Source organism: Melospiza georgiana, chromosome 8 (genome assembly GCF_028018845.1).
Source record: "Melospiza georgiana isolate bMelGeo1 chromosome 8, bMelGeo1.pri, whole genome shotgun sequence".
Classification (NCBI taxonomy): Eukaryota; Metazoa; Chordata; class Aves; order Passeriformes; family Passerellidae; genus Melospiza; species Melospiza georgiana.
This window is the reverse complement of record NC_080437.1, coordinates 24202029-24227326: the sequence shown is the minus strand read 5'-3', so window position 1 is coordinate 24227326 and position 25298 is coordinate 24202029. Positions and strand designations below refer to the sequence as shown.

At 51.9% G+C, this 25298-nt stretch overlaps 2 protein-coding genes across 5 annotated transcripts in view; both read left to right on the top strand.

The window, feature by feature from the left end:
• The window catches only part of BTRC (beta-transducin repeat containing E3 ubiquitin protein ligase), a 114857-nt gene extending 111098 nt beyond the window's left edge, over positions 1-3759 (top strand). For all 4 annotated transcript variants that reach the window (XM_058029529.1, XM_058029527.1, XM_058029528.1 and 1 more), the window contains 2 exons: positions 2150-2343; positions 3363-3759. In XM_058029529.1, the coding sequence (XP_057885512.1) occupies positions 2150-2311 (162 nt within the window). In that variant the 3' untranslated portion in view covers positions 2312-2343; positions 3363-3759. The remainder of the gene's footprint in view (positions 1-2149; positions 2344-3362) is intronic.
• A 10720-nt stretch (positions 3760-14479) lies between these two features.
• Positions 14480-21835, top strand: LOC131086331 (solute carrier family 2, facilitated glucose transporter member 5-like). The gene is given in 13 exon segments (XM_058029294.1): positions 14480-14521; positions 14523-14666; positions 15564-15662; positions 16117-16277; positions 16361-16485; positions 16740-16885; positions 16966-17098; positions 17445-17632; positions 17755-17865; positions 19011-19112; positions 19660-19735; positions 21248-21375; positions 21596-21835. Coding segments are annotated over 13 exon segments (1695 nt in total).
• The last annotated feature ends 3463 nt before the right edge of the window (positions 21836-25298 follow it).

Sequence of the window (25298 nt, the reverse complement as noted above, 5' to 3'; positions counted from 1 at the left end):
ATCAGAGTCCATGAGAGCTTTGGATGCCTGCAGGTGCTACGTTGAAAAACCTTCTTGTTAGCCAAATAGAAGTGCAAATAGTTTCATGGCTGGAATCCAGAAAAGCCCTTTGTCATTGGTCACCCAGTTCCATGCTATGGAACAACTCTGTGCCCATGAACTCATATCCTGAGAGTCTACGACTTTAGACTTGGTATTAGTAGTGTTTCTGCTCCAGCCTGAGACAAATGTGTGCCTAGTAACCTGTAGACTTAATTTAACTGGTGTGGTTTCCTCTGCATTTTCCAGCAGTGGACAGCCAAAGTGGCCCAGCTAATTATATTATAAATCAGAAGCAGTGGGATGGAAACGCTGTAGGAATCTCAACACATGGATACTCATAAATCCCTGTTTGATAGAAATGGAGGGGGCCAAAAGCAGGGTGGGGAGCAGAGGAAACTGTTGCAGTGCTTTTAGGACTTTTATGACAACAAGGTGTCCTTATACCTGCTTACCAATGCTTTGGTGTTTTTTTTTCCTCTTCCCTCATCCTCCAAAATTAAACCTGGCTGCACAATGAACATCATGAGTCTCCTGCTGCTTGTGTTCAATTTTCAAACAGTAGGAGGAAAGTGCACAGATAACAAATGTTCGCTGCATGCCAGGTCCCTTCCAGTTTTGTCTTCCGTTAGCTGGAACAGTGCGACATGAATTTGACAGAAGCTTTCCATGAACAGAATAAGTTCATGGTTCAGCTTTCCTTATGACATAAACAGTCCAGGTAGGGCAGCCTTACTTAGACCACAGTGACTAGGATCAAAAAGAGAGTTTTGAAAAAGACTTTTGAAAGTAGCTCTCTTTCTCTCTCTCTCTCCCCCCACCGCCATCATCTCAGTGAATAATCCATCAGTGGATCTGACTGGTGTAATGATACTTTTTGGAAGAACTTCTTTACTGCTGTAACACAAAACCTGGAAAAACATTTCCCTTAAGTGGGAAGACAGAAACTCATAAGGTGTTTATAAAACAAACTCAAGTTAGAAGATCAAAAAGGTTCCATTGATTAGAAATTCTAAAAGATTTATCTTAGAATCTGGCTTACATTTGCATTTATTCTTAGATAATTTTGATTTAAAGATTCAGAAATTCACTTTAAAGCATTTGTTCTTTGTAAACTGAGCTGTATTTTTGTAGTCTTGTGCTATAAGACAAAGATTTCCCCTTTAGTAACTAGCAATTCTCTTGTGGCTAAATGTTTGAGAAACCTGTAGATTCAGTAGTAAAGTATTTTAAGACATGTTTTTTTCCTGACCTTCATATACCCCTTTAAATGTGTGAGCACTAAAGAGAAATGTGTGTTCATGGAAGAGTCAGGGCTCACTGTCACTGCACAGTTTCTGTTCCCTGGTGACCAAGGAGGAAGCCACTGCTCTCAGAGTGTCACGAGCACCAAGAGAAAATAGGCAACACACAAGTGAAAGCAGAGTGGATTTGCTCTGTGAAATCCAGGATCTTGCCATTGCCTCCTGTTAATTATGGTCTGAAATCTTGCCAAATTGTCATGCCATTTCCACTCAGCCTCGGAGCAGAATGCAAACTGCCTATAAAGAATGCCCTTTCTAGATCATATTTTTAGAACTGCTTAGGAGAAATTACTGCCGTGTCACTGGACTTTACAACAGGCTCCTTAGTGTCCTCCAGTGTTAAGCTGTTCCCTCTTCAGCAATGGCAATGATGCCAAGTCTTGAATGCAAAGTTCTCATCTCTTACCCTGTAACCTACTGTACCTGGGAATTTTGCCATGGAGGGAGTTTTGCCATGGAATAAGGAAGACAGTGCACATGTCAGCCTCACCAGATGGAATTATGTGGGGTGGGAGTTCGGTTTGTTCTGCACGATGTGTGTCTAATACTGGGATTTAAGGAGTAGTGGGACAACTGTATGTAAACTGCCTGCAAGTCAAGTACTCAGATATTTTCCTTGTACTCAAACTTTTCCTTGAGAGAGGGTTTAATTTATGCTCTGGGATGATGATGCACAGTGTTTCCTCTGGGGTTTACTAACAAAGTAATATGACACTAAAATCAAGCCCAACTTCATCTTCCCTACCCCATCCCAGGTGCCAACTAGTTTGCAAAGTAACATGCTCTTTCTCCCACTGGCATTTCAGGAGCATTCTGGAAGAGTCTTTCGACTTCAGTTTGATGAGTTCCAGATTGTCAGCAGCTCACATGATGACACCATCCTCATCTGGGATTTTCTGAATGACCCAGCTGCCCAGGCAGAATCCACTCGTTCCCCGTCCAGAACATACACCTACATCTCCAGATAAATAACACTACACTGTACCTCATACTCGCACAGGTAAACGAAAAAAACCAAACAAACCTTTAAAAATAAGGTGAGGCTCAAAGGTGGCACTGGATGTAGTGTGAGCCTGCTGTTTGAATAACTGGCTGGGTTTAGCAGTGTTTGTCATCTTGGTTACACAGTAATTACAGTGTCCTGTAAAAGGACAGGAATTGTTCTGGTACCTTAGAAAAGGGACTTTATTTTAGGATTTGTGACATGTGGTGCCTATGACTCCCCCTGAAGAACTCCTCCTCCTCTGTCCATCATCATCAATAATTAAATCAGTTATACTGCTGTCCAGAAGGAAGAAGGGTTTCTGCAGAGCGAGTAGAGCAGCTGCTGCCTAACAAGAGGATGCAGATGGCCTGACCCTGGGCAGTTGTCACCAGGCAGGAGTGTTTTGCCAAGAACCTCCCTCTGAAGTGATGACCATTCTCCTCACTCTGCAGCAAGCTGATTCAAGATTAGAGTTTGGCTAGGGGAGGAGACGCTGAGGCACAAGCACAAGCCCAGGCAAATTAAATCGAGATGCATCAATGTGCAAAATAATTTACAGATAGGGCCTATCCCTCGTTCTCTCTCTCATGCCATGGATGTTAAATTATTCATATCAGAGCCTGCTTGGTTTGCTCATCACCTTTTGTCTTGGCCAGCACAGTGTGGGGAGTACAAAATGTTTCATATGTTTGGGTCAGCTGTAGAGTGAATCTGATGCATATGAGTGAAGTGGCATAACATGATTGCCTGTGTGGGTGGGTACATGCACAATTACTGTTAACAGCAGTAAACATAAGAGACAAGAAAGGCAGAAGAGCTGACAGGCTTCTGCAAGGGGTGTCCACAGTGACATTTTCCCATGAAAGTGCTCTGTCATGGGGCACATCCTGTATTCTGTTTGGTAACTGTACAGTGATGCTCTGGACCTGTCAGATCTTGATTTTCTCAAACACTCCGGTCAATCAGATGCTATTTTAAATCATTAAAAGGCTTAATATGAATGGGGTTTGGTTTGTTCTGTTTTTTGTTCCCAGGACTCATTTAAGCTGCAGTATTTAAATGCCAGGACAAAAGAACTATCCACGTAACCAATACTTGCTGAAGAGAGAGGCTCTCAGACTTGTTTCTGGAACAAAGTTGGCATGCGGTTGATCTCAGACAGGGTCTACTCAGCGCGGCTGACTGCTGAAGTGCTGCTATATCAGAAGATGACTTTTATCTTTCATGAACAGTTAGCATTTTTAAACCTTCCCATCCCTTTCTTCCCTCATTCCCCTCTTCATGGTCACTCTTCCCTTTACCCTATTTGATTCCCCTCCAATCCCAGTCACCAATGTCCTATGAATATATTTAAGATGTTGCCAGAACGTGTTGCTTTGCTGTTAAGCAGAAGACTTACAGCCACAGTGCATCCTGCTGAGAGTCACTTCAGGGTGGGTGGGAGGGTGGGTGGGTGGGGATGCTGCTACTCTCAGGCTGAAATCAATATCCATTGCTAGGCCTTTGAAAAAGCATTCATCTCTGAAGAGCAGCAGAAACACTTATAACAGCCAGACCATCATCCCCCCAACCCCAGCTTCCCTGCAGCTTTTGGCTGTTCTAACTGCAGACTTATTTTTTGTGGAGAGAGGACCCTTGAAATTTGACTATTATGAGCCAAATCCATCTCTTTCCTCTCCTGCCTGCTATGCTAACCCTTTGGAAGCTGGATGTGTATTGTAGTCTCCCCTTAACATCAGCTTTGCTGGGGAATGCTAGTCAATGAAAAGTTAAACTCTCTCCTGCCAAAGTCCCAAGCATGATGGACTGGGGCTGAGATCCTGTCCACCCCCACCCCAGGTGAACTGTTGGCCCAGGACAGTATTTCACTAGCAAAGGGATTGTCTGTACCATCTTCCTACTGCTGTTCTCCCTGAAGACAGTATGTTGCTGATGGCTTATGAATCATTCTGTAAATGAAAGAGAAAGTTTGAGGCTGGGCTGAGAAGGAAAGCTGGACATTGCTCTCCTATCCTTCCATTCCTTCTCCCTCAGAGAGGCAGTAGATGGGTACTGGAAAAAGGAGATGTTAAAAATTTCATGGAGCTCTCAAGTGCCACCCTAGAGTGACACACTACACAAACATTCTGGCCATGACTATAAGACTTTGCCTCACTTGAATGAGCAAATGCACACCCTGGAGATGGTGATTGAGTAAAATGAGTTGGCCATGAGGACAATCATTGCATTTAGCAATGACTCCAGGCCAGTTCTGCAGCATTTTTGGGACTGGCTTTGCTAGAAGGGGTTGAGGAGTTTTTGGTCTGCATCTGCAACCTATGTACTGCCTTGCAGTTTAGGGACACAGGCTGATTAGTCCTTTTGCTGATAGCTGAGATGGGTCTTTGCTTTCTGGCTGAGACTTCTGCTAATTGTCATTGTTTAGAAGACAAAAATAGCCCTGAAGAGTAGGTACATGAGAAACAATTCTGCATGTCTGAACTAGACAGAGGTCTGGGGGCAAACAGCTCTCTTCACAGAGCTGGAACAAATTGCAGCTGGCCTGCATTTAGATTAGAAATGACTCTGTAAATCAGTCCCTGGCCATTCCAGGTTTAGGCACAGATCTTCTGCTGTAGGTATGGAAAAATCTCCACTGCTTTAGTGGGGAGTTGCTCTTTTCCCACAGCAGGAAATCAAGGTCCTTTGTCTATGGGCTGGAGGGCTGCCTGCTAACTGGCTTTGTTAACACCCTCTGAACTTGGCAGATGGGATTTTTTTTTTTTATAAGTATTTCTCATCAACTTCACTTGGCTGGGGAAGCTGTTGCATTGTTTCTAATTGCTTGGGATGTGCTATTTCCACCAATGAAATCTAGCAAGGAGCTGGTCCAAGAGTCCCCAGAGAGCAGTCCAGAGGCTTGAGTAATTTAGGTGATAGCTAGGACAGACAAGAAAGCAGTGGAGTTAGGGAGGAGGGCAGAGCTGGTACTTGGGTAGTACCTAGTGCATTTCCTGAAGCACACGGGCAGCAGTGTCAAGCATCTCAGAGCATGTGATGACACACTCCACTTTTCTGTTTTAACTATTCCTGTAAAAGAGTCAAACAGCTTAACAACTCTGCTCAGGTAACAGTGACAGAGTGACTTACCTCTGCAGAGTCATAAATAACTTCTGAGTCACAATGTTTATCCACAACTAATTTTAAGTCTAGGAAGGCTGTTTTGGCTTTCAGGCAGCTCTACATATCATGAATACTGCAGTCCCAAAGCCAAAGTGGCAAGGGAGCAGAGAGAATCAAAGTTCACATCCCAAACTTGGTTAAATTCAATTTCTGAGTCTTAATTCTATTTTAAGAGTCTCTCTAAGTTCATGTATTACAAGGTCTGCAGCATGGCTGCATATCATCAGGGGTTTAAACAACCTTGGGTGAAGATTTAATAGTTATTTTCCTCAGTTTGGTCATCCTCTGTCTTTTCCATTTCTGTTACTGTAGAAAACAATGATCTGTTACTCCAGCTGCTGAAGACTGCAGAACTTCCTAATATTTTAATTACTTCTTTGTGGCCAATACCTTCAAGGATGTGTTGTATTTTTGCTGGTTGAGAGAATTTGGGAGAACTGACAGACTGGCCACCACACAAGAGATACCACCACTGCAAATTGTCCTTGCTTGTCATAGCCCTGCTGCTCCATGCTGCTATTCCATTGGGTCTTCAAGTGGTACCATACTTGGTACAGTGCTGTATAGAGCTCTTTAAGGTACATTTAGCTAGCAACTGCTGGAATCCATTTTTGGCACATGGTAAGAAAGGTGTGTCACCCTCTGGAAGGGACTGTGTGTAGGTACTTCAGACAGGACTGCAGAAGGGTGAGGATTCCTACCCCATTCCCTGAGTTGTACAAATTTTCTGATGGCTAAGAAGGAAACTGAAGTTAACTGATCTAACTTGAACTTGAAACTGCCACAGCCTGACATTTGGTGGTGTTTGTTGTGCACCCAGGGAGGAGCAATCTGGTAAGTAGATCTCCCAATGTCAGAAGAAAGTGGCTTTTTCAAACTCCCTTCCCTTCCCTTAGGATATGTGTGCATGTGTGTGTGAGTGTTCAAGAGTGCATGTGAGAGAGAGGTTTCAGCATGAACAGGATGGATAATTCCTCAACCAGATTGGAGTAATTGCAGAGTTTATAACGAAAAGAACTAGAACATGCCTGCTGAAAGGAGATAAAAAGGGCTGAAAGTATCTGTGGGCTTTAAGTGTTGCACATTGCTTTGAAATGAAATACCTCTGCTGCTTAGAGATCGTCACTTCTCCCACAAGTAGGAAGCTCATGCTAGCCTTCCACCTTGGATTATGGCATGGAAAGTGCTGGAGATGTGGGACAATCTGTTGTGGCCACACCATCTCCTGCGTGTGACTCCTTTGCAATAGGGCACAGTTTTGTGCAAGTATTTCTCGTCCTCAGAGGAACACAGCTTGCTTTCAAATATGCAAATAGAAAATGGCGTGAAGGAGATTACAGTGAGATAACTTCTACAGATGTCTCCTCTGGAGCAGCTCCCTCTGCTCCCTTAACATTCAAGGACAGACACATCCACTGTTGGAATGGAAGGATTCAGGTGACAAGTTGAGAAGTCTGTGATCATCAGAAACATTGAAATGCTTTACGCTTGTTCCTAAACTGGAAGCTGACTTGGACCACCATGCTCTACCTACCCACCTCCTGCTCCAAAGGATCCTTTTTTCTTTTTCTTTTTTTTTTTTTGAACACTGAAAAAGCTGGAGAGTATCATGCATATTTCTCCACTCCCAGGTATGTGTATCCGCCCCTTCCACATGTCCCTTCCTCAGTCTGAGCAGAGCTTCAGGCTTGGTTCTGAATTTTTTGGCATCCCACCTCCATTGGGAAGCACCTCTCTAGATTGGGCTCTTGCCTAACTTTGTTAGCTTTCTTTAACATGATTTTATATCTGCCTTCTGTGGCTTATTATTCCTTAATTCACTGGGAAAGGGCAATATTTGCATTTAATAAATCACAAATACTAGCAGCTCTCCTTTGCTAGAGAAGGGAACAAGAAGGAATGTCCAGCCTTCCTACTGCAGGCTTGCTCTTAACTGTGGGAGGAGAAGGAGGAGATGACCCAAGTTGAAAACCTGGCATATGTGGGGATGGAAATGGATCTCTACAGAAGTGGGGATGGTGCTGAAAATAGATCTTTTAGCTTGTGTAGTTGGCTGTGAAAAATTGAGGTTTTCCATGATCAGAAGTCATCAGGAGGTGATGAAGTAAGGCCTCTAACTGTTGAACTTGCCAGCTGATGCCCCTTTTAGGATGCAGTGGAGACATAAGGAGAAAGGGATGGTCTAAACTATGACTGCCAAGAGAAGAATGAGCTTTGCCAGGGTCTCCAAGTGGCATGCATGATGCATTTGACATGCTGAGCTTTGCCCTACTGTTCCCCCCAAAATGATAAGCAGCAACTTCCCAGAAGGAGGGGGGAAACAGCAAGTGACCTAGCTGTCCTCAAAGGAGGTCTCCATATGAAATTTGTCTATCCTGCTGGAAACTGGGTTGATTGGCAAGAGGGGGTTACAGTCTTTCTGCCCCGCTTTTAATTCAGAGATGGGAGCAGCAGGTCCCTTGGGTGTGCTCCTTCTCCAAAATCCCAGTAATGTGTTGAGAGGAATGGCTACCTGCTGAGACTGAGCATTTGGCTTCCCCTCCATTCCCCCCTTGCCCCATTTTTTTTAAAGATGAGGTGTAGCCAAACTACTGGGCAAAATTCCCAAAGCAAATCCCATGGGGGAGCCTTGGCACACTGCCAGAATAGTTAATCCTTTGACTGGTCAGAAAACTGTTCCCATGTGTTTGTGCTTGTTCCCAGAGATCGCTGGGCCTCCATGTATCTTGTCCAGCAGATAACCCATGGGAGTTGGCAACGCTGGTTGATCCTTGGGGATGTTAAGGTAATACTCTTAAAATCAGAGGGATTCTGATGTACATGGATGTGCAGCAAGCCCTTTGGATACTATAGACAGCTCCTAAATAAGTCCCCTTTTTTAAGAGCCCTGAGAGATACCTTGATTTCTGCTCAAGCAGGAGCCAAGTGCAGCTGTGGCCAGAAAATCAGCATGAAATACAAGTCTTCATCCCAGAGCAGCTGTGCTCGTTCCTGTGCAATGAACAGGTTTTTGCCTTCACAGGCAAAGTGTTTTAACCTCCTGGCACTGGAGCACTGGTTTACCTCTGAGCAGAACTCCCCGTACAGGAGGCAGGTCAGTGGGCTGTTGGCAGTGGCTTTTACAAGGAGCTACCTATGAAATTTTTTGGGCAATTCAGTGTGAAAATCTGGAGCTGCTTTTGAGTGTAAACTTTGCTTTGGCTACTGTGTCTTTATCATGCAGGCACTGCAGGACTTAGCCTAGCCCCAGTTTTAGCATGGCAGAACAATAGTGTGGACCTCAGCAAAGTGTATTGTCCTGTTTCTTCCCATCATTTTCCATCACTGCATTCAGGAGAGCTGCATGCCTGCCAGGCCAGCCTGTGCTGCATCACTCCAGCCTGCTCAGGCTGGGGGGGCTGTGGAAGTGGGAGAGGTGAGAAAGAACATGGTTTCTCCAGAGTTTTCTGTTTGTTACTCTGCTATATTTGTTATCTGGATTCTTAAGTAATGAGTGCTTTGAATTTTGTGATTATGTTACGGTGATGTGTAGTTAATGTACTAATGTTCACTTGAGCTAGGATCATGGTAACAGTGTGGTTTTTTTGTTTTTTTTTTTTTTTAACTGTTCAGAAAATAACTTAAATACAAAGATTAAGCTGTGAATCTCTCCTGTTTTCCTTTTGGGGGGAAAGATGCTGTCAAAATACCAATCCTGTATCTTCCTCAAGCCCATGTGTGTGGGTCACACTTCTGCTACACATGTACTGTACACAACATCTGCAGTGTGAACACCTGGCAGTGCTGGGGATGGAAGGTGGACAGCTTTGCCCCAAGCCTGAGGTGGTTGCAGCTTCACTGGACGCAGAGTCTGCAGTAGCCAGTCCCACCTCAGAGCTGCTGCTCATTGACAAATGCAGCATGAAAGACTGCCCTGGCAGTCAGAAAAAAAACCACTTATTCCTAAAACTACAGCATACTTTTTAATTAACACTCTCTCCATTCATAGTTAATGGTCTCTGGCTGGGGCAGATGAGTCTGCCCTGTGAGCCAGAGAGTGGATGGCACTGATAGAGAAGAGTTGGAGCCATCCTGCCCATTAAAAAAGTGTGGGGGAAAGCCTGCAAAGATTTTGTGTTTTTCTGGGTATTGTTGCAAGATCCTGGTAGGAGAAGCACAAATTTGTTTTATAAGCTAATCAGAATCCTGCTGTTCAATAATGAGTGAGTAATTGACATATCACAGCACCACCACACAGCTCCATGGCTGGGGATGCTTCCACGCTCACCGCTCGCCCTGATCAGAAGGCAGGCACCCTCGCCCTCAGAATACCTTCCTCTTAAAAGTGCTCCTTGGATAGCAGCCTTGGATCTTCCCGTTTGACTTAACAGCCCCTTTTAAAACAAAGGCCACCGCAGTTTTAAGATCCTGACTCCAGGGGTGGTCAGAAAACAAACAAACCCCTGCACTCCCAACATCTCTCTCCCTGCTGGCTCCATTCTTGGCAGCCAGCAGGGGACTGGAGATTGGGAAGGCTCCTGCTTTTCTCAAGTGCTGGGAGCGGGATTCTTGTCACTTCCAATCTCCATCTTTCTTTGTGACAGGGTTCCCAGCAGCCCCGTGCTTTATTTGGCAAGGCTTTGGTGTTCATATGTATGTGTGGGTGTGCACACATATATAATAAATATTTTATATACATTTTTATATATAATATGTTATATATATATTTGCACCTCTTTAACCTTTTCTGTTTCCTCTCTGCTATTTCTTCCCATCCAATAATAGATTTGGAAAAGGAGCTGCAGTGACAGGCTACATCCATTGTTTTGGATTGGTCTGTAACACAGAATGCAGCTTGATTTCAACAACCTGTGAGTGCCAGCACACACAAATGAGACCTCCATACCCACAGTTCCAGTTGTCTGTGTGTACCCAAACAACACACATGCTGCCTGCTCCCATGAGAAACAGGTTCTCTTTGTGGGTTATTTCTAGATGTTCCTTAGATAGCCCTTCCCCTTCTTCTCCTTGATGTTTAAAGATGAGAATCAGGGTCTTTATTCCAGATTTCTAGGACTAGGACAGTGCTGTCCTGCATGGCATGAGCTGGAAAACTTCTCCCAGGAAATATGGACTGGAATCCAAAAACTCAAGTACTAAAGAGAGTCTTTGAGAAAGAAAAGCAATCTCAATTGTAAATTTCCACTGGAAAACAATGAACAGCTTATCTTAAATAGATTCAGTGGTTAATTACCCTTTCTGTTTAAAAATGTGTGCCTTATTTCCACTTCAAATGAAGAAGGAAAGTAATGTTTGCCATAGCTTCAAATTAACAGCATTTGATCAACCTACAGCTTTAAAATGAAATCTTCTCTTGTTTGCTGGTTTTTTATTGTTGTCTTATATACATGCTTTCAAGAGTATAGTACGGTACTTTTTGGAAAGGGGGAATTGGCCAGCTTAGATTAGCTAGGATAGAAAGAATGTAATTCTTACAATAACTGTTTAGGATGAGTTTAGCAATTGGGGGTTTGAAGAGGATGATGAGCTCTCAGGAGAGGAGGCAGCGTGGCCAAGGAAACAGAAGGCCCTGAGCAGACAGACATGCTGTAATGCTGCCATATATTTCTGTGGGTGAGCTGTCTGTCTGTCCTGGGAGTAAGGGCTGTTCCTGGCTCCAGCAGTGTCCTGGCCCCTTTTGTTCCAGGGCAGCGTGTGGCACAGCTTCCTGTGCCATGGCACACATCAGTGCCCAGGATGTAGAAAGGATTCAATGTTTTGAATCATAAGATGGGAATAAGGTGGGAACAATAAGGTGGAATAAGAATAATTTTTAAAAAAGGAAAACTAAGCTGCTGCATGCCCTCTCCCATGCAGTGGCCTGCAGCCATTAGAGATCTCAGCCTGACCCCTTTGCCAGGTGATCCACGTCCAGCAGTGCATATCTGTGAGCACCAGCCACTTTGCTTTACCCTGCAAGAGCTCAGACCATATTCATTATATCCTCAAGAGACATACTCTTTGTTTCACTTCCATGTTACCTTCCCATCCTGAGCTTTCTCTCCAAAATTATTTGCTGACATGCACCTGGCTGTAGGAGCTGCTAGAAACCTCCAAACCCACAGAGAGATTGCTGAGCTCTTAGGCTCATCAGCCTCACCACTGAAGTGGATAAGGAATATGAGCAGGGACACCTGGGCTGGAAAGGTCTCACCTGTCCAGGTAAATAGCCTGCCTGCAGATGGAGAACAGTCAGATGGGCTCTCCAGTGCAGGCAGAGACAGGGGCTGAGCAGGGCTTTCACTGGGGACAGCACTGACCTCCACAGTGGAGGCCACTGTGGTTTGAAGAAACTCAAGCCCCTGGTTAACATCACACAGCTGATGTATCCAAACTCCCTGTGCCATGCCCCAAGCACCCTGCTGGCATTTACCAAGGTGGATCAAGGAAGGCTTCTCCTCCAAGGGGCGGGAAGGTGGGGAGGTGCCAGACCATCTCTGTTTCTGCAGTGTCACCTCCCAAAGGGCAGCCCTGGCCAACTGCTCTGACCTTCAGGGTGGCACCGATGTCTGTGAGCAGCTCTGCCTGCCCAGCCTGTGCTGCCCAGCTCCCTCTCCTCCAGCACAGGGAAAGGGCTCAGTGCCTGCCAAGCAATGCATCTTTTTGCCTTTGCATGAGCTGCTTATTGCTTCCTTGTGGAATTTGTCTAGTTTGGACTAGATGGTGCTGGGCAAACCCCAAGAACCAGCACTGGGACCACATCCTTTCCAAGGGATTTCTATCTCATCTTGAAAAAGGGGACAGACCTCCCCGTGGGGAGCTGTCAGCTCAGGGAAGCCCTCAGGTCTCCCAACTGCTTCTCCACCCTCCTGGCCTCAGCAAATGCCATCACTCTGCAGGATGTGTGCTGGGACCAGCTACACCTGCTGCTCTGCCTCTGCCAGTTCTCATGGGTTTCTTTGTGTGCCTCAGGCACTGTCAGATGCCTTGAGGAAGGAGCTGTGTGAGCACCCCATGACATGGAGTGCTGGGGCAGGAGCTCTGGGAGTGACGATGGGTGGGGATCAGGGTGGTTTATGGGCTCACAGCCACTTTCCCAGCTACAGGGAATATTTTAGCCAGGGACACCTTGCATGGAGGCAGGGGAGGAATGCCTGTAAAATGTGAGACAAGCTCCCTTGCAGCTCAGAGCAGTGGCTGTTTCTCACAGCCCTTGTCTATCGTGTGCCACTATCACCAGGTCAGGTCACAGGAGTGTCTCCAATTAACCCAGCCCTCTGGTGAGCCTCAATTGGCACTCCAGGCTCTCCTCCTCCCCCTTCTTGCACTTCTTGAGTTTCTCACCTCTACATCTGCTGCTAAGCCTTTGCTCCCAGCATCCCAGCCACTGCTGGGAAGCAGTGACCATAACCCAAATTCACTCCCTAAATCAAGGCAGCAGCCATCCCCTGCCTTGGAGCTGTCCTGAAGATGTCCCTGCTTGGTGCCCAGCATCAGGCTGTGTGGCAGGAGGAGGGGCTGTGGCTGCAGGGACGAGCAGGGGGCTTGGGGACAGGTATGGGCTTCAGGGCAGAGGAGCTGGGAAGTTCAGGAAGGTTTTTTGGTAGGTACTTGCTGGGAGAGTACCAGGGTGGGGGAGAGATGGCTGCTGCTGCCTCCTCTTTCCAGAGACCACTGGACACATTTAACCCTCCACATGCTGCTCCCAGAGGTGAGCCATGCACCTGAATGACCAGAGTTGGAGCAGGCTGCAGGACACAGCATGGCCTGGCTCATCATCTGGTCCCAGGTTTGCTGCTTTGCTTGGGGTGAGTCCTGGGCATGTTTAGGGCTGCCCTGCAGCACTGCAGGTGCTTTGGGCATGGCTGGGACCCACAGGCTGCATGTTCTCTTGCTGAGTCATCTCACCATGGTTAGGTCCAATAAAATGGATCTCCATCCTGCTGCTCTGGGAATGAACCAGGACCATCCCCAGAAGGACTGAGACTCCTGCGGGTCTCCCCCACTGTGGCCCTGTCACCAAGGTCTCTGCAGCCACCCAGCAGCACCTGCACAAAGGTAAGGGTGGTGCCCTGATCCAGATGTGAAGAAGCTGAGTCTGGGCAAGACACAGGAACTCCTGAGCAGGGGCCAGCCCTGGGAAAACAGAACACTGGCAGCTGGCAAGGGCTGGTGGCTGGGGGAGAGGCCCGATGCTTTCAGAAGAGCTGGAGGCTCATGGGCAGGGGGAGACCAGAGCTGGAACATTCTCCATGGCAGAACGTGGTGCCTGGACTCTCCCACAGCCCAGACAGCCCAGCTGGGGCTGGCACTGCAGGCCTGGGGGTGCCCGTGGGGCTCTCCCAGCTCTGCTCCGCTCTCCTGGCCCCGCGGGACCGCCCTGAGTGGGGCCAGCCTGTCGGGACCTGTCCCTTTTAAGCCCTTGGAGCTGTTGCCAGCCGTGGCTTAGTGGGGTCCCCATCCTTTCAACTGGCTGTTCGGCAAATTAAGAGCTTGCTATTAGGCTGCTAATTAAAGCAACTTCATTAGCAGCAGGGGAGGCAGCTCCTGGCCGCAGCAAAATTGGATTCCTCTGAGCTGCCGTGAGCCGTTCTCTCCTCTCTGGGGCTGGGGGCTGTGTCCCTCCGTGCCCTGGGAAGCAGCTGCCTCCAGCCATGGCCGGGGGCTGCAGCCGCTTCCCGAGCGCGGGGGATGGGGCACATTTACCCCGCTGGGAGAGGGGCCGGGGGTGATGGGGGTGTCGGGTGATGTGGGGCCGCCCCCGCGCCGCCAGCCTCGGGGATGGGGCAGTGCTGCTGCCCCACTTACGGTTCCCGGGTCTCTCCCGTTTAGAGGGGACATGCCAGAGCTCTCAGAGGTGGCAGAGCATCTCGAGCATCACCTCAGTGGTTCCGCTGCCCCGGGCTGGGCCGTGACCCCTGCGCGGGCTGAGCAGTCCGGAGGCGCTGCCCCGGCCCCCGGCGAGGGGAGAGGCTCCCGGACTCCTCCTCCGGCCGCTCAGGCGCCTCCAATGAGCCCCGGGGGCTGCCCTGCCCTGCCCGGCCTTCCTTTCCCTCACCTCCTCCTTCTTCCATCTAAAAATGGGAGAGACCGGCCGGGCCGCCGCACCGGGGCTGCCTTCCTCCCGCTCTCCTCCTCCTCGTCTCTCGCCGCCGCTCGGGAAAGGGACCCCGCGGCCCGGCGGGGACATCACCGGGGTGAGCTCCCTGCGGGCCGGGAGGGCTGCCCGTCCCTGCTTCCGTGTGCCCCACGGAGCCCCTGTGCCCCGCTAGCCCCGGGCCTGACACCCCTCGGCCTGACATCCCCCTCCCTTTTTTCCCGGCTTGGGATTCCTGATGGGATTAGGGGGGATTTGCTGTGCGTGAGCCGGGAGCTGCTGGGTGCTACGAACCCGGCTACCGTGCGGGAGGCTCGGGCTGCGGGAGCGGGGCTGCTCCTGGGGACACAGGCTGGTCCCATGTCCGCACCCTGCGGGGACATCCATCGCTCCGGACATTCACTGCAGCACCCCGGGCTGTCCCTGCAGCTGGGGCTGCTCTGAATGCTCTGAGCACCCCGCTCCCGGGCCGGGCTGGGTCACAGCTGCGGGGGGCTGTTCCCCACAGCCCCCGGCTCTCCGCAGTGAGGAGCCCAACAGGAGCGGGAGACAAAGGTGTTGGAGGGGATGTGGGTTCAGGAGATGGGTCCGGGTGGTGTTTTGGGGTGCGCTGGGACCTTCCACGGGAACATTTCAGCGGTGTTGGGCCACTCTGAGCAGCGCCACTCAGCTGCTCCACTGAGGTAGAGGGATCGGTGTCCCTCCTTTTTCCATCTGCTGCCCTTCCCAGCTGGGCAAGGGTGCCCAGGTTACCCAGACTGGGTCATCACCACGGTAAAAAACCTCACACTACAGCCACAAGACCAGCCACGAGGAAGCTGGATCAGCTGGGCTGGGTGCTGGGCACTGGCATGAAGCCGTGCTCAACACAGGATTCCATTGCATTGGGGTCTTTGCACTGGGCCAGGGTCATCCCTGCTGGACAAGGGGCAGTCCATGACACCTTGGCTCCTGACTGCTGGCCAGGACTGTGCTGACCCTTCCTCCTCTTTCCCAGCATCTCACCTTCCCCCTGCTGTCTGTCACCCTTCTGGTATCCTTTGGCTCCTCCATGCTCTATGGCTACAACCTTGCTGTGGTGAACTCCCCGGCAGAGGTAAGGGATGGGCAGCCTCTCTGGGAGCAGAGAAAACAGCCCTGCATCCCTCCCTTGGAGGGGGGAGGGACAGCTGTCCAGCAGCCCCACATCAAAACACTGGCACTTCCTTTGAGCAGTCACCCAGAGAGGAATGGCAGGGGAAGGACATCAGTGTCCCTGTTCATGTACTCCAAACTTGTCCCCCTGGGAAAGCAGGGCCTGGAAAGGTGGCCACAACCTCCCTGCTCCAGCTTGAGTGCTCTCTTTGGTATCCCTAAGCCATCCTTAGGCCTCTCAGGTGCTGAGACTTGCTGAGCACCCAGTTGCACATCCCAGTCATCCCCAAACACGTTCTGCCCTGCATCTCCTTTAATGCTGTTAAACCCACAATATTGTCCCTGTAGGTCCTCTCTTCCCTTGCCTTCCCCTTTCTGCCGCACAGCTGGTGCCCGTGTGTGTCTGTGCCCTGCAGCACATAAAGGCTTTCTACAACGCCACGTGGTCCCAGCGCTACGGGCACGGGCTGGGCCCTGCCCCCCTGACCCTGCTCTACGCCCTCACTGTCTCCATCTTCGCCCTGGGCGGCCTGGGGGGCTCGCTGCTCGTGGGGCTGCTGGTGGAGCGCTACGGCAGGTAAGGGTGTCCCACCAGGGCCAGGGTGCTCCAGAGGTGGGGTGGGACTGGAGGAGCTCCCTGCTGCTGCTTGTGCCTGCCAGGAATGGCGCTCTGAGCCGCAGCGCTCTCCTCGTCCTCCTGGCCGGCGGCTTCATGGGCTTCAGCCGGGAGCTGGGATCCCCCGAGATGGTGATCATCGGCCGCTCCATCACAGGCATCCACTCAGGTGGGTGCTCCCTGGGCTGGGCACAGCCCCTTCCTCATGGCTCAGTCCCCTACAGCCATTCCTAGGGGGATGAAGAGGACTTTGTATTCCCCACAGGCTCTGTGGAGGGGTTCTCTGGTACAGCCAGGGCCACCTCCAATGCCACGGGGTCCCCACTGTGGATGATGCTGGACATGGGAGGAGATGGGCCTAGGGTCTGGAGTCTGGCTTCTCCCTTCTGCCTCTGCCATGCCAGCCCCTCCTGTGCCCCCCAGGTATCTGTCTCAGTGTGGTGCCCCTCTACCTGGGAGAAATCGCTCCCAAGAACCTGCGGGGATTCCTGGGCCTCATGCCCAGCATCTTCATCTGTCTGGGGGTTTTCTCTGCCCAGGTCCTGGGCCTGCCAGAACTGCTGGGCAAGGTGAGCACAGTACCCCAGCCCCCTCATGCTGGACACTGCTCTGCTCTCTCCATGACACATCCCATTTCAACTCCTCCCAGGACAGGTTCTGGCCCCTTTTCCTGTCAGTGGTGGTTGTTCCTGCCTCCCTCCAGCTCCTGCTGCTGCACTGCTTCCCTGAGAGCCCTCGGTACCTGCTGATAGAGAGAAACGACATCTGTGGGGCCACCAAAGGTGAGGGGGAATCCATGGGCAGACTGGCTCTGGAAGGTGCAGGGTGCTTTACAAAGGTCCTGCAAGACCAAGGTGCTTCCTCATGACATTCTTGCATGCCCATACCTGACAGCCCAACGCAATCCTGATGGTTCAGCCCTTCTGTCGCACCTGGTTGTGCCACAGCATTTCCACAGTGCCCACCACTGTGGTGTGAGGACTTCCCCATTTCCTATGGATGCTGAGCCCCACAGAGAGGCTGCTGGGGAGGTTGGGCCAGGGTAGAATCAAGCCCTTACCTGGTGCCATACCTGTGAGCATGTGCCCTGTGCTGGGGACACGTGTCCATGGCCCGCTCTGCCCACAGCCCTGCAGCAGTTCCTGGGCAGCCCCGAGGTCCAGGATGTGATCGAGGAGATGCAGGAGGAGCAGCGGTCGCTGTCCTGCGTGGAGATGGCGTCGGTGTGGCAGCTGCTGCGGGAGCGCTCGCTGCGCTGGCAGACGCTCTCGGTGGCGGTGCTGAACGCCGGCATGCAGCTCTCGGGCATCGACGCCGTAAGCCCCGCGCGCTCCTGGCCCGGCACGGCTGTGCAGGCTCTGAGCTCACGCCTGGCAGGGCATTGGGCGTTTCCCTGAGTGCCCCATCCCCCTGTTCATGCTGTGTCTCCTCCTGGCAGATCTGGTTTTACACCAACACCATCTTCGAGAACGCCGGGATCCCCGTGTCCCAGATCCCCTACACCACCATGGGCACCGGCGCCATCGAGGTCGTTGCTGGGCTGATCGGGGTGAGTGAGGGACAGACAGACGGACGCAGCCCCTCCGTGCCAGAGCCCTCTTGACAGCTCCCAGCACCACCAAACGAGGGGACAGAGTGGACCCCCAAATATCATCTGTGCCCCTTTTCTGGGGTGCAAAGGATTTGGCGTGGAAATGGGAGATGGGATGAGACAGGCTCCATCTAGGAGTCACATCTAGGAGTGGTGAGATAATTTTAGGGTATGAGGGAGGTTGGGTAGAGATGGCAGACAAAGAAAAGGTTGGAGATGATGGAGGGGACTAGAAGTTGGTTCTGGCTCTCGCTTTCATTGTCCCTCTGTTAGCAGAGTCACATGTCTCCCTTTCCCCCCGCCCCCAGCCAAGCACTGGCCTGGCCCCAGGCTAGCAGCCCCCCCAGCCCAGCCAGCCCTCATTTAGCCAGAGAGTTAGCACTGGGCCAGGCAGATTTATGGCCCTTGTCCCATCTGCAAGTGTCACCCAGGGCCAGCCCAAGCCACCCGGCACTAAATCCACTCCCTGACAATTACAGAGATGGATGGGGGTGGCTGCTCCCAGAAAGGAGGGAATGAGTGGGGGGCTGCTCCCCTCTCCCACAGCCCGATCCAGAGCAGAGTGGGGTCCGCTGCCTCTCTGAAGGGTACCCCCTACTCCCCTCCCCTTTCTGTGGGGGTGTCCCAGCCCCCCAGAAGTCGCCTGGCATAGAGCCAGATTGCTTCAGAGCAGCCCCACAAATGGCCCCTGATGGACATGCTGAGATTGGTTATAAAATTACAGGCATTTGTTCTGCTGTCAATACCCTGCCTGCTCCCACTGCTGCTGTGCTGCCTGCCCACACCCTGCTGTGCCCACTGCCCCACAAACACCCCATTCCCCAGCTCCTCTCCTGCCACTGATGCCCATGTGGCTTGTGGGTGGGCCCAGCCCTGCACCCTACCCCCTGCTCTCTGGGACCCATCTCCTGCCCCATGCATGCTCACCCCTGGCACTTTCCATGCCCCAGCCCCAACCCTGGAACTCTGAGCTGGGGTTGCCCCCGATCCCCAGATACCACCGGGAGCATCCTCCCACCTGCAGCTGGATCCGGGGTTCAGGGCTGGTCCCACCCACCCTGGAGCTGCCCAGCACCCTGTCAGTCTCTGCTCTCTCCTGGCAGTGCTTCACCATCGAGAGGGTGGGACGGCGGCCCCTCCTCATCACTGGCTTCTGTGCCATGGGTGTCTGCTCAGCTGGCATCACCATCTCCCTGCTGCTGCAGGTAGGGCCTGGCCACTGCCCCCCTGGGCAGTATCTGGGGCTCAGTGAGGGAGGGATGGCTAGAGTCCTGGGGGAAGGAGCGTGTGTGGAAATGAGAGGTGAGCTGGCTCTTCCAAGTCACGCTTTCCCTTCAAAGCTAAAGAGAAGGTAAATTTAGCACCAAGAACAGCAACAAAAAAAGAAAATACAAATCCCTAGGAGAAAAATCCTGCTGCTTCTGGTAGCTGTTTTCCAGAAATCTTCCCAGGGAGGCAGATGTGAAATGCCAGGGCAGGTACAGGGTCCTTCTCCTGCTGTCTGCTTCCAGAGGATGCTCCCGTGGCCCTGGGCATTCTGCACCATCACAAGGTGCTGAGCTTGGCTGAGGCTGACCCTCAGCAGCCTTAGCCCAAACCACCCATTGCTTGTCTGCCTCTCACCAATGTGTCCTGTGTGGCCGCTGTTCCCAAGAGCCACCACCAGGCCGAGGGCATGCCTGAAGCCGTGTCCCAGGGGTGCTGGGTCAGGGCCAGCCCCAGCAGTGTCCCCAGCCCGGTGTCCCCTCGCAGGCTGCCCTGCCCTGGATGCGCTACGTCAGCGTGGCCTGCGTGGTTGGCATCATCGCTGGCTTCTGCATGGGACCAGGTGGGTCTGGGCTGCGGGAATGGGGAGCACTGGGGTGGGAATGGGGTGGGAATGGGGGCTCCAGGAGACCAGCGGGGTTTGCAGGCAGGTGACAGGAGCTGAGCCTTGGCCCCGTCCCCGTGGTCCAGCCCTGGTTTATGATGCTGTCCCTCCAAGTGAAAGCCCACCACAAACCCCTCCAGCCCCACACATCCCCAGGGCACACTCTACCCCTCCTGCTGGGCCACGCTCCAGGAGGAAGCAGAATGAAGCCCTGGCAGCCTTCCCCAGACCGCTGTGGAGGTGTCCCAGCTCCTGTCTCAGTGCAGCTGGTGAGAATCGTCCTGCCCCTAACGGGGTGCAGGCTCCAGCAGCCAGGAGTGAAACCTGGACTGGTTTACCCAGTTGATGTATTAGCAGAGCTCTTAACAGATCTATAATTCATCCTCAGCCCAGACTTTATTCACTGTAATTACATCTTTAATTAGGATTTTAATGGCTCATTGTTCACAAACAATGATGAATAGGAGTTTTAAAACAAAAAAAAATATATATCTCTGTTCTGGGCGAGCTGTGAGTAAGAGTCCGTCAGGGGCCCCACTCCTCCCTCGCTTCTTACACTTAGTTTTTGGTTCATCTTTTCCCTGCATTTATAAAGAGGTCCAGCCACCCCAATTTGAGGCACCTGGGACCCCAGGCATGTCACCATATCAAAAACAATCCCTTGCCAGATTCCTGTGTGTCTTGTAGGGTACTCTGGACCTTGGATCCTACCCCCCAACACAGGGACAGTCCTGGGACCCAGGACTTCTGGCTCAGTGACACTTGGCTGGAGAGGCTAAGTCCTTCTAGAAGAAATAGCCACACCCTGTGTCCAGTTTTCAGACCCCTTACAAGTTGGCTTGGGAAGCACTTCCATATATTCTGGGTTCTTTCACTCTGCATGGGAAAAGCAGGTTGGAAAATAGCATTTCTGTGTCCTGCAGGAGATTGTGATGCTCAGAAAAGTGGCTGCTTCTTTCCTCCCTGAATCAGTCACAGTAGCAACAGAAGCTGATTGATATAAGGAAGTTTTCTAAACTGTTTTGATCAAGGGAGTCTGGAAAGGGCATTATTGGAGGGTGCCAGGAAGATGTTTCTCTATGCCTGTGATCTCCATGAGATTTAATATATCAGCATTTATAAACATTTTTGGAAAATGAGGATCCACATGAAATGTTCCACCTTTATTTTGACTCAGTCTGAAACTTTCCAGTCATGTAACCTGGGGAACTGGTCTGAGTACCCAGCAATGTGCCAGTGTGGTATGCCAGGGGACATCACATCACCCCCCATAAGACATATCCCAAGGGTAGGACACTGCTCCACCACTCCCTGTCTCCTCCAGCTCTCCCAGCACCACCAGTTTGAACCATGAGCCTTGCTGGGCTCCAGCCCCTTGGCCACAGGACTGAGGTGGGCAGAACGTGGTGGCCCCAGGGGTACCTGAGTCACCCTGTCCTCCATCCCTTGATGTGTCCCCTCCCTCTGCAGCTGGTGTCCCCTTCCTGATGACAGCTGAGCTCTTCACGCAGTCCCACCGCCCCGCTGCCTACATTGTGGGGGGCTCTCTCAACTGGCTCTGCAACTTCACCGTCGGCTTCATCTTCCCCTTCCTGCAGGTACCAGTCCAGAGGGGCCCTGGGGGATGGAGGGAACGGGCACAGCCCTGCTGCTCTCCCAGGATGGGGTGCCAAGGCAGGGATGCCTGTGCTCTTGGCTCAGCTCAGTGCTGGTCAGAGCCAGCCCAGGGCAGGGGGATGGGAGGGGGCTCTGCCTCGTGCCATGCCCAGTGTAGGAGTGCCAGGCAGTGTCTCTGCCTCATCCTGCTCTTGTCCCCAGATGTCAGCCGGTGCCTTTTGCTACCTGGTTTTCTGTGGTGTCTGCCTGCTGGTGGCCCTGTACGTCTACCTTGTCATCCCTGAGACCAAGAACAAGACCTTCATGGAGATCAGCCACATCTTCGCCACGCGCCGCTCCGTGCTGTCCGTGCCAGCCCAGCTCATCGGCATGATGAAGCTCGATGGCTACGGGACCTTGGAGAGCAGCTCCCTGGAGGGCTCAGGCTCCAGCCTGCCCTGATCTCAGTGGGCTGGGGGGATGGGGATGGAGATGGGGATGGAGATGGGGATGGGGATGGGGATGGGGATGGGGATGGGGAAGGCTGTGGGAGCCAATTTGTTCCAACCTGGTCATCTCTGGGTCTCCCAGGACATTTCTCCGTGGCACAGTCTGGGCCCAGGATGAGCCCCATTGATGCACCAAGGCTGCACTGACTGCTGGGCATGATCCCATGCTGGAAGAGATGCACCCAGAGAGACAAGGGGACCTCCTGAACCAGGGGGTGCTCATTGCTCCTGGGTGTGGGGCCTTAGCAAGGGCTCCTGGCATGAGCTGTTTAATAAAGAGCATTGCCACCAGAGCCATTGTTTGGCAAGTTTAGCCTGAAATGGCAGCAAGCAGGAAGGTGCTGGAATGGACAGGTGCTTCTCCAGCATCAGGGAAGATTAGAATGGGAAGAGAGGCTTATCCTCCTTCCCCCTGTGACTGGCTGGAAGAGTCAAAGTCACCCCACATTTTCTAGGAAGGGTGGTCAGGATGGTTCCCAGGCTCTTGCATCTCACCCCAAGTCAGTCATGCAAAGCTGGAGGCTGTTGCAGAAGGAACACAGAGCAGCTCTGAGCTGGGGGTGACTGTCCAGCCACTGTGCCTTCCAGAGGCTGCTGGGAGCCCTTGGTGCCCGGCCTCATGTGCTGGCCCCACAGAGTGCTCCCATGGGAACTCTGCACACTCCCAAGGGATCCAGGATAAACCTCATCCCCTTACTGCACCCCGTGAATTGCTGTGGCCCCAAGGTGCTCTCCAAGCACAACCTCTCCCATGTCTCTGCTCTGAATCCTGGGGCTGTGTTTGGAGGGAGAGGCTGTCCTGTGTCCCAGGACCCACCACAGCAGCTCCCACAAATACCCTGGTAAAACATGGGATTCCCAGACCTGCCAGGAACTGTGATTTGCAGGAAAACTACAATATTTTGTTCTGGTGAGAGGTAAGCCCAAGTGAGGGGAAAGGGGGCTGTGTGGCCAAAACACTCTCTTGCCAGCACAAACATCATTTTGTGCAAATAGTTTAGCCCTTTTTTTTTTCCCAGTTTCCCTCTCTGTGACGGGTCCACAGCTTGGTGTTTGGTGTTTGTGGTCCCTTAGTGAGGAGCCCACCCTTCCTGCAGCCCTTGGCAAGGCCTCAGGGCGCCGCTGGGTGTGTGTGGGTGCTGGGCCCGTGGGGACAGGGCCATACAGGGTCCCCAGAGCCTGCTCCCATCCCTACCATCCTGAGCCAGCAGCCTGGGGCTCTGGAGTGTGCTGGGCTGTGCACAGGCCAGCAGTGAGAGCAGGGTCAGGCTCTGCAGCCCCGGCGCTCCCCGCTCGCCTCCCCCGCGCCAGCAGCAGAACAGAGCGGTAAATATGTGCAGCATTACATATGTATAATGGAGTGTAAATAACCCCAAAAAGTGCATTGTAAATAGACTCCAAGTTTATCCTTTATTAATGAGGCACTGAGTGCCCTGCTGTTTTAGAGCAGCGAGACTTTGATAATATCAAAACCTAAATTACACTTGTGTCTCTCATTCCCAGCAAACGACAGCATCATTTCAGGCCTCTTTGCCACTTGTATTTATTTATTCTGGTATTTATCTATCTCTCCCACCCAGCATGTGGGGCAGCTTGGAGGATGCCCCCTGCCCTCCATGTGAGGGCAATGGCCCCCCTGGGACCAGCCCCCCATTCCTGAGGATCTGGCATAGCCAAGGAGTGGGAATGTTGCCTTATGGCCAAGGAGTGCTCTAAGTGGCCAGAGAGATGGGGCAGACCTGGGAAATGTGGGGTCAGGACCCATTTCTGTCAGGGTTTTAGATGCCACCAGAGCCAGAAGTGACCTCTTTCCAAGGACTGGGGGTCACTGGAAGAATTCTATGGTATCTTTTGGATGCATTTGTTCCTGGGGACTCGTTTGAGGGTACCATGTCAAAGGACATGTCCATCCTCTTTTCCATCAGGGCCTGGGGGTGAGGAACCCCCATGCTCATGGAACACTGGCAACCATCAGTTTTTTCTGAGGCTATTTGTGGCAAGATTTTTTGGGAGATTGTAGTTCAAACTGCCTCATGCCACTGACCTTTTACTCTTGCAAAAGAGGGATTTGGGCTTCCTCTCTGCTTGTCTTGCCAGGGAGACATTCCCAGCTGCTCCACTGCAGGCTTTTCAGCAAGGATATGGGTGGGCTCTGAGCTGCTTTTCCTTGTCCAAAGCTGCTTCCCCATGTTGAAATCCAGCTCTCTGGATTGAGGTCTCCAAAAGCACTGATTCTGTCTGGTGAGGATAAGGCTGCATTCTCTAGTAGTGTCCAAGTAGACCTTCAAAAACTGGAGAAGGTGCCAAGAAGAGTCTGAGAAATTACTTGGGCAGCTGGAAATGCTGTTGATCCTTTTAAGGTTTCCAGAAACAAAGAGGAAGGTGGGTCTCTCCAAATGCACAAGTGCCTTCTCCTGGTGTGGCCAGTGCCAAAGGCTGGGTGGGTTCAAGGCTGAGGTATTCACAGGGAGGGCTGGGGCTCAGCCCTGGACAACGTGGAATGGGAGAGAAGACCCTGGTTCGAACTCTCCAGATGCTTTGAATGGTGGTCCTCAAGGAAATAGTCATGGCCCATCACTGGATATCTGCAAATCCTCCATGAGCCTCTCTAGGCTTGAGCTCACCTGGCTCAAGGTTCTGGGTCACATCTCAACTGGAAAGCAGATTAAGGCTTGCTGGAGACACCCTGGTGTCCCTGTGCAATCACTGGGGATTGGTGAGGCCATAAGCGGCTGCAGAGAATGGTCAGACAAGAGCACTCACACCCTGCCAGTGCCCTCATTCCCTATGGCTCCTGGAGGATGGATGCTTTGAGGCTGAACTTCTCACGCTGGTTTCACCAGGTGTTCTAACAGCAATCTGTCCCTGTCACCACCACAGGGATGCCTTCACTCCCCACAAACTTCACCTGACTGCAGAGCTCCACCAGGGACCAGTTTTGACTGAGGGAGGTTCCTGTGTGCTCCACGTCCCCCCATATTCCATGTGGGAAAAGCAGTGCTGGAGCAGCCCCACAGAGCTTGGTGCAGAATTGTCCCTGCCTCTGGTCTCACTAAGGCTGTCCATGCTCCCAGCTGAGCAGCCGCAGGAGAAGGGTGCTGGACACAGGGAGCATTGCCTGGGGTCGGCTGGGTTTGGAAATAGACCCCGTGTTTGCAGCCTGGGTTCTGGATGTGTTTGAGACGTTCAGAGACCGACTCAGGGACTTGAAGGTGGATGAGAGGCTTGACCTGCCCCTGAAATCCATGCCTGCAGCCCAGGAAGCCAATCATGGCCTAGGCTGCATCACAGGAGGTCTGACCAACAGGGCAAGGGGCTCTGTCCTCTAGTACACTCCAATGATTCCCAGCTGGAATACTGTGTCCACCTCTGGGGTCCTCAGCACAGGAAGGACATGGGCCTGCTGGAACAAGTCC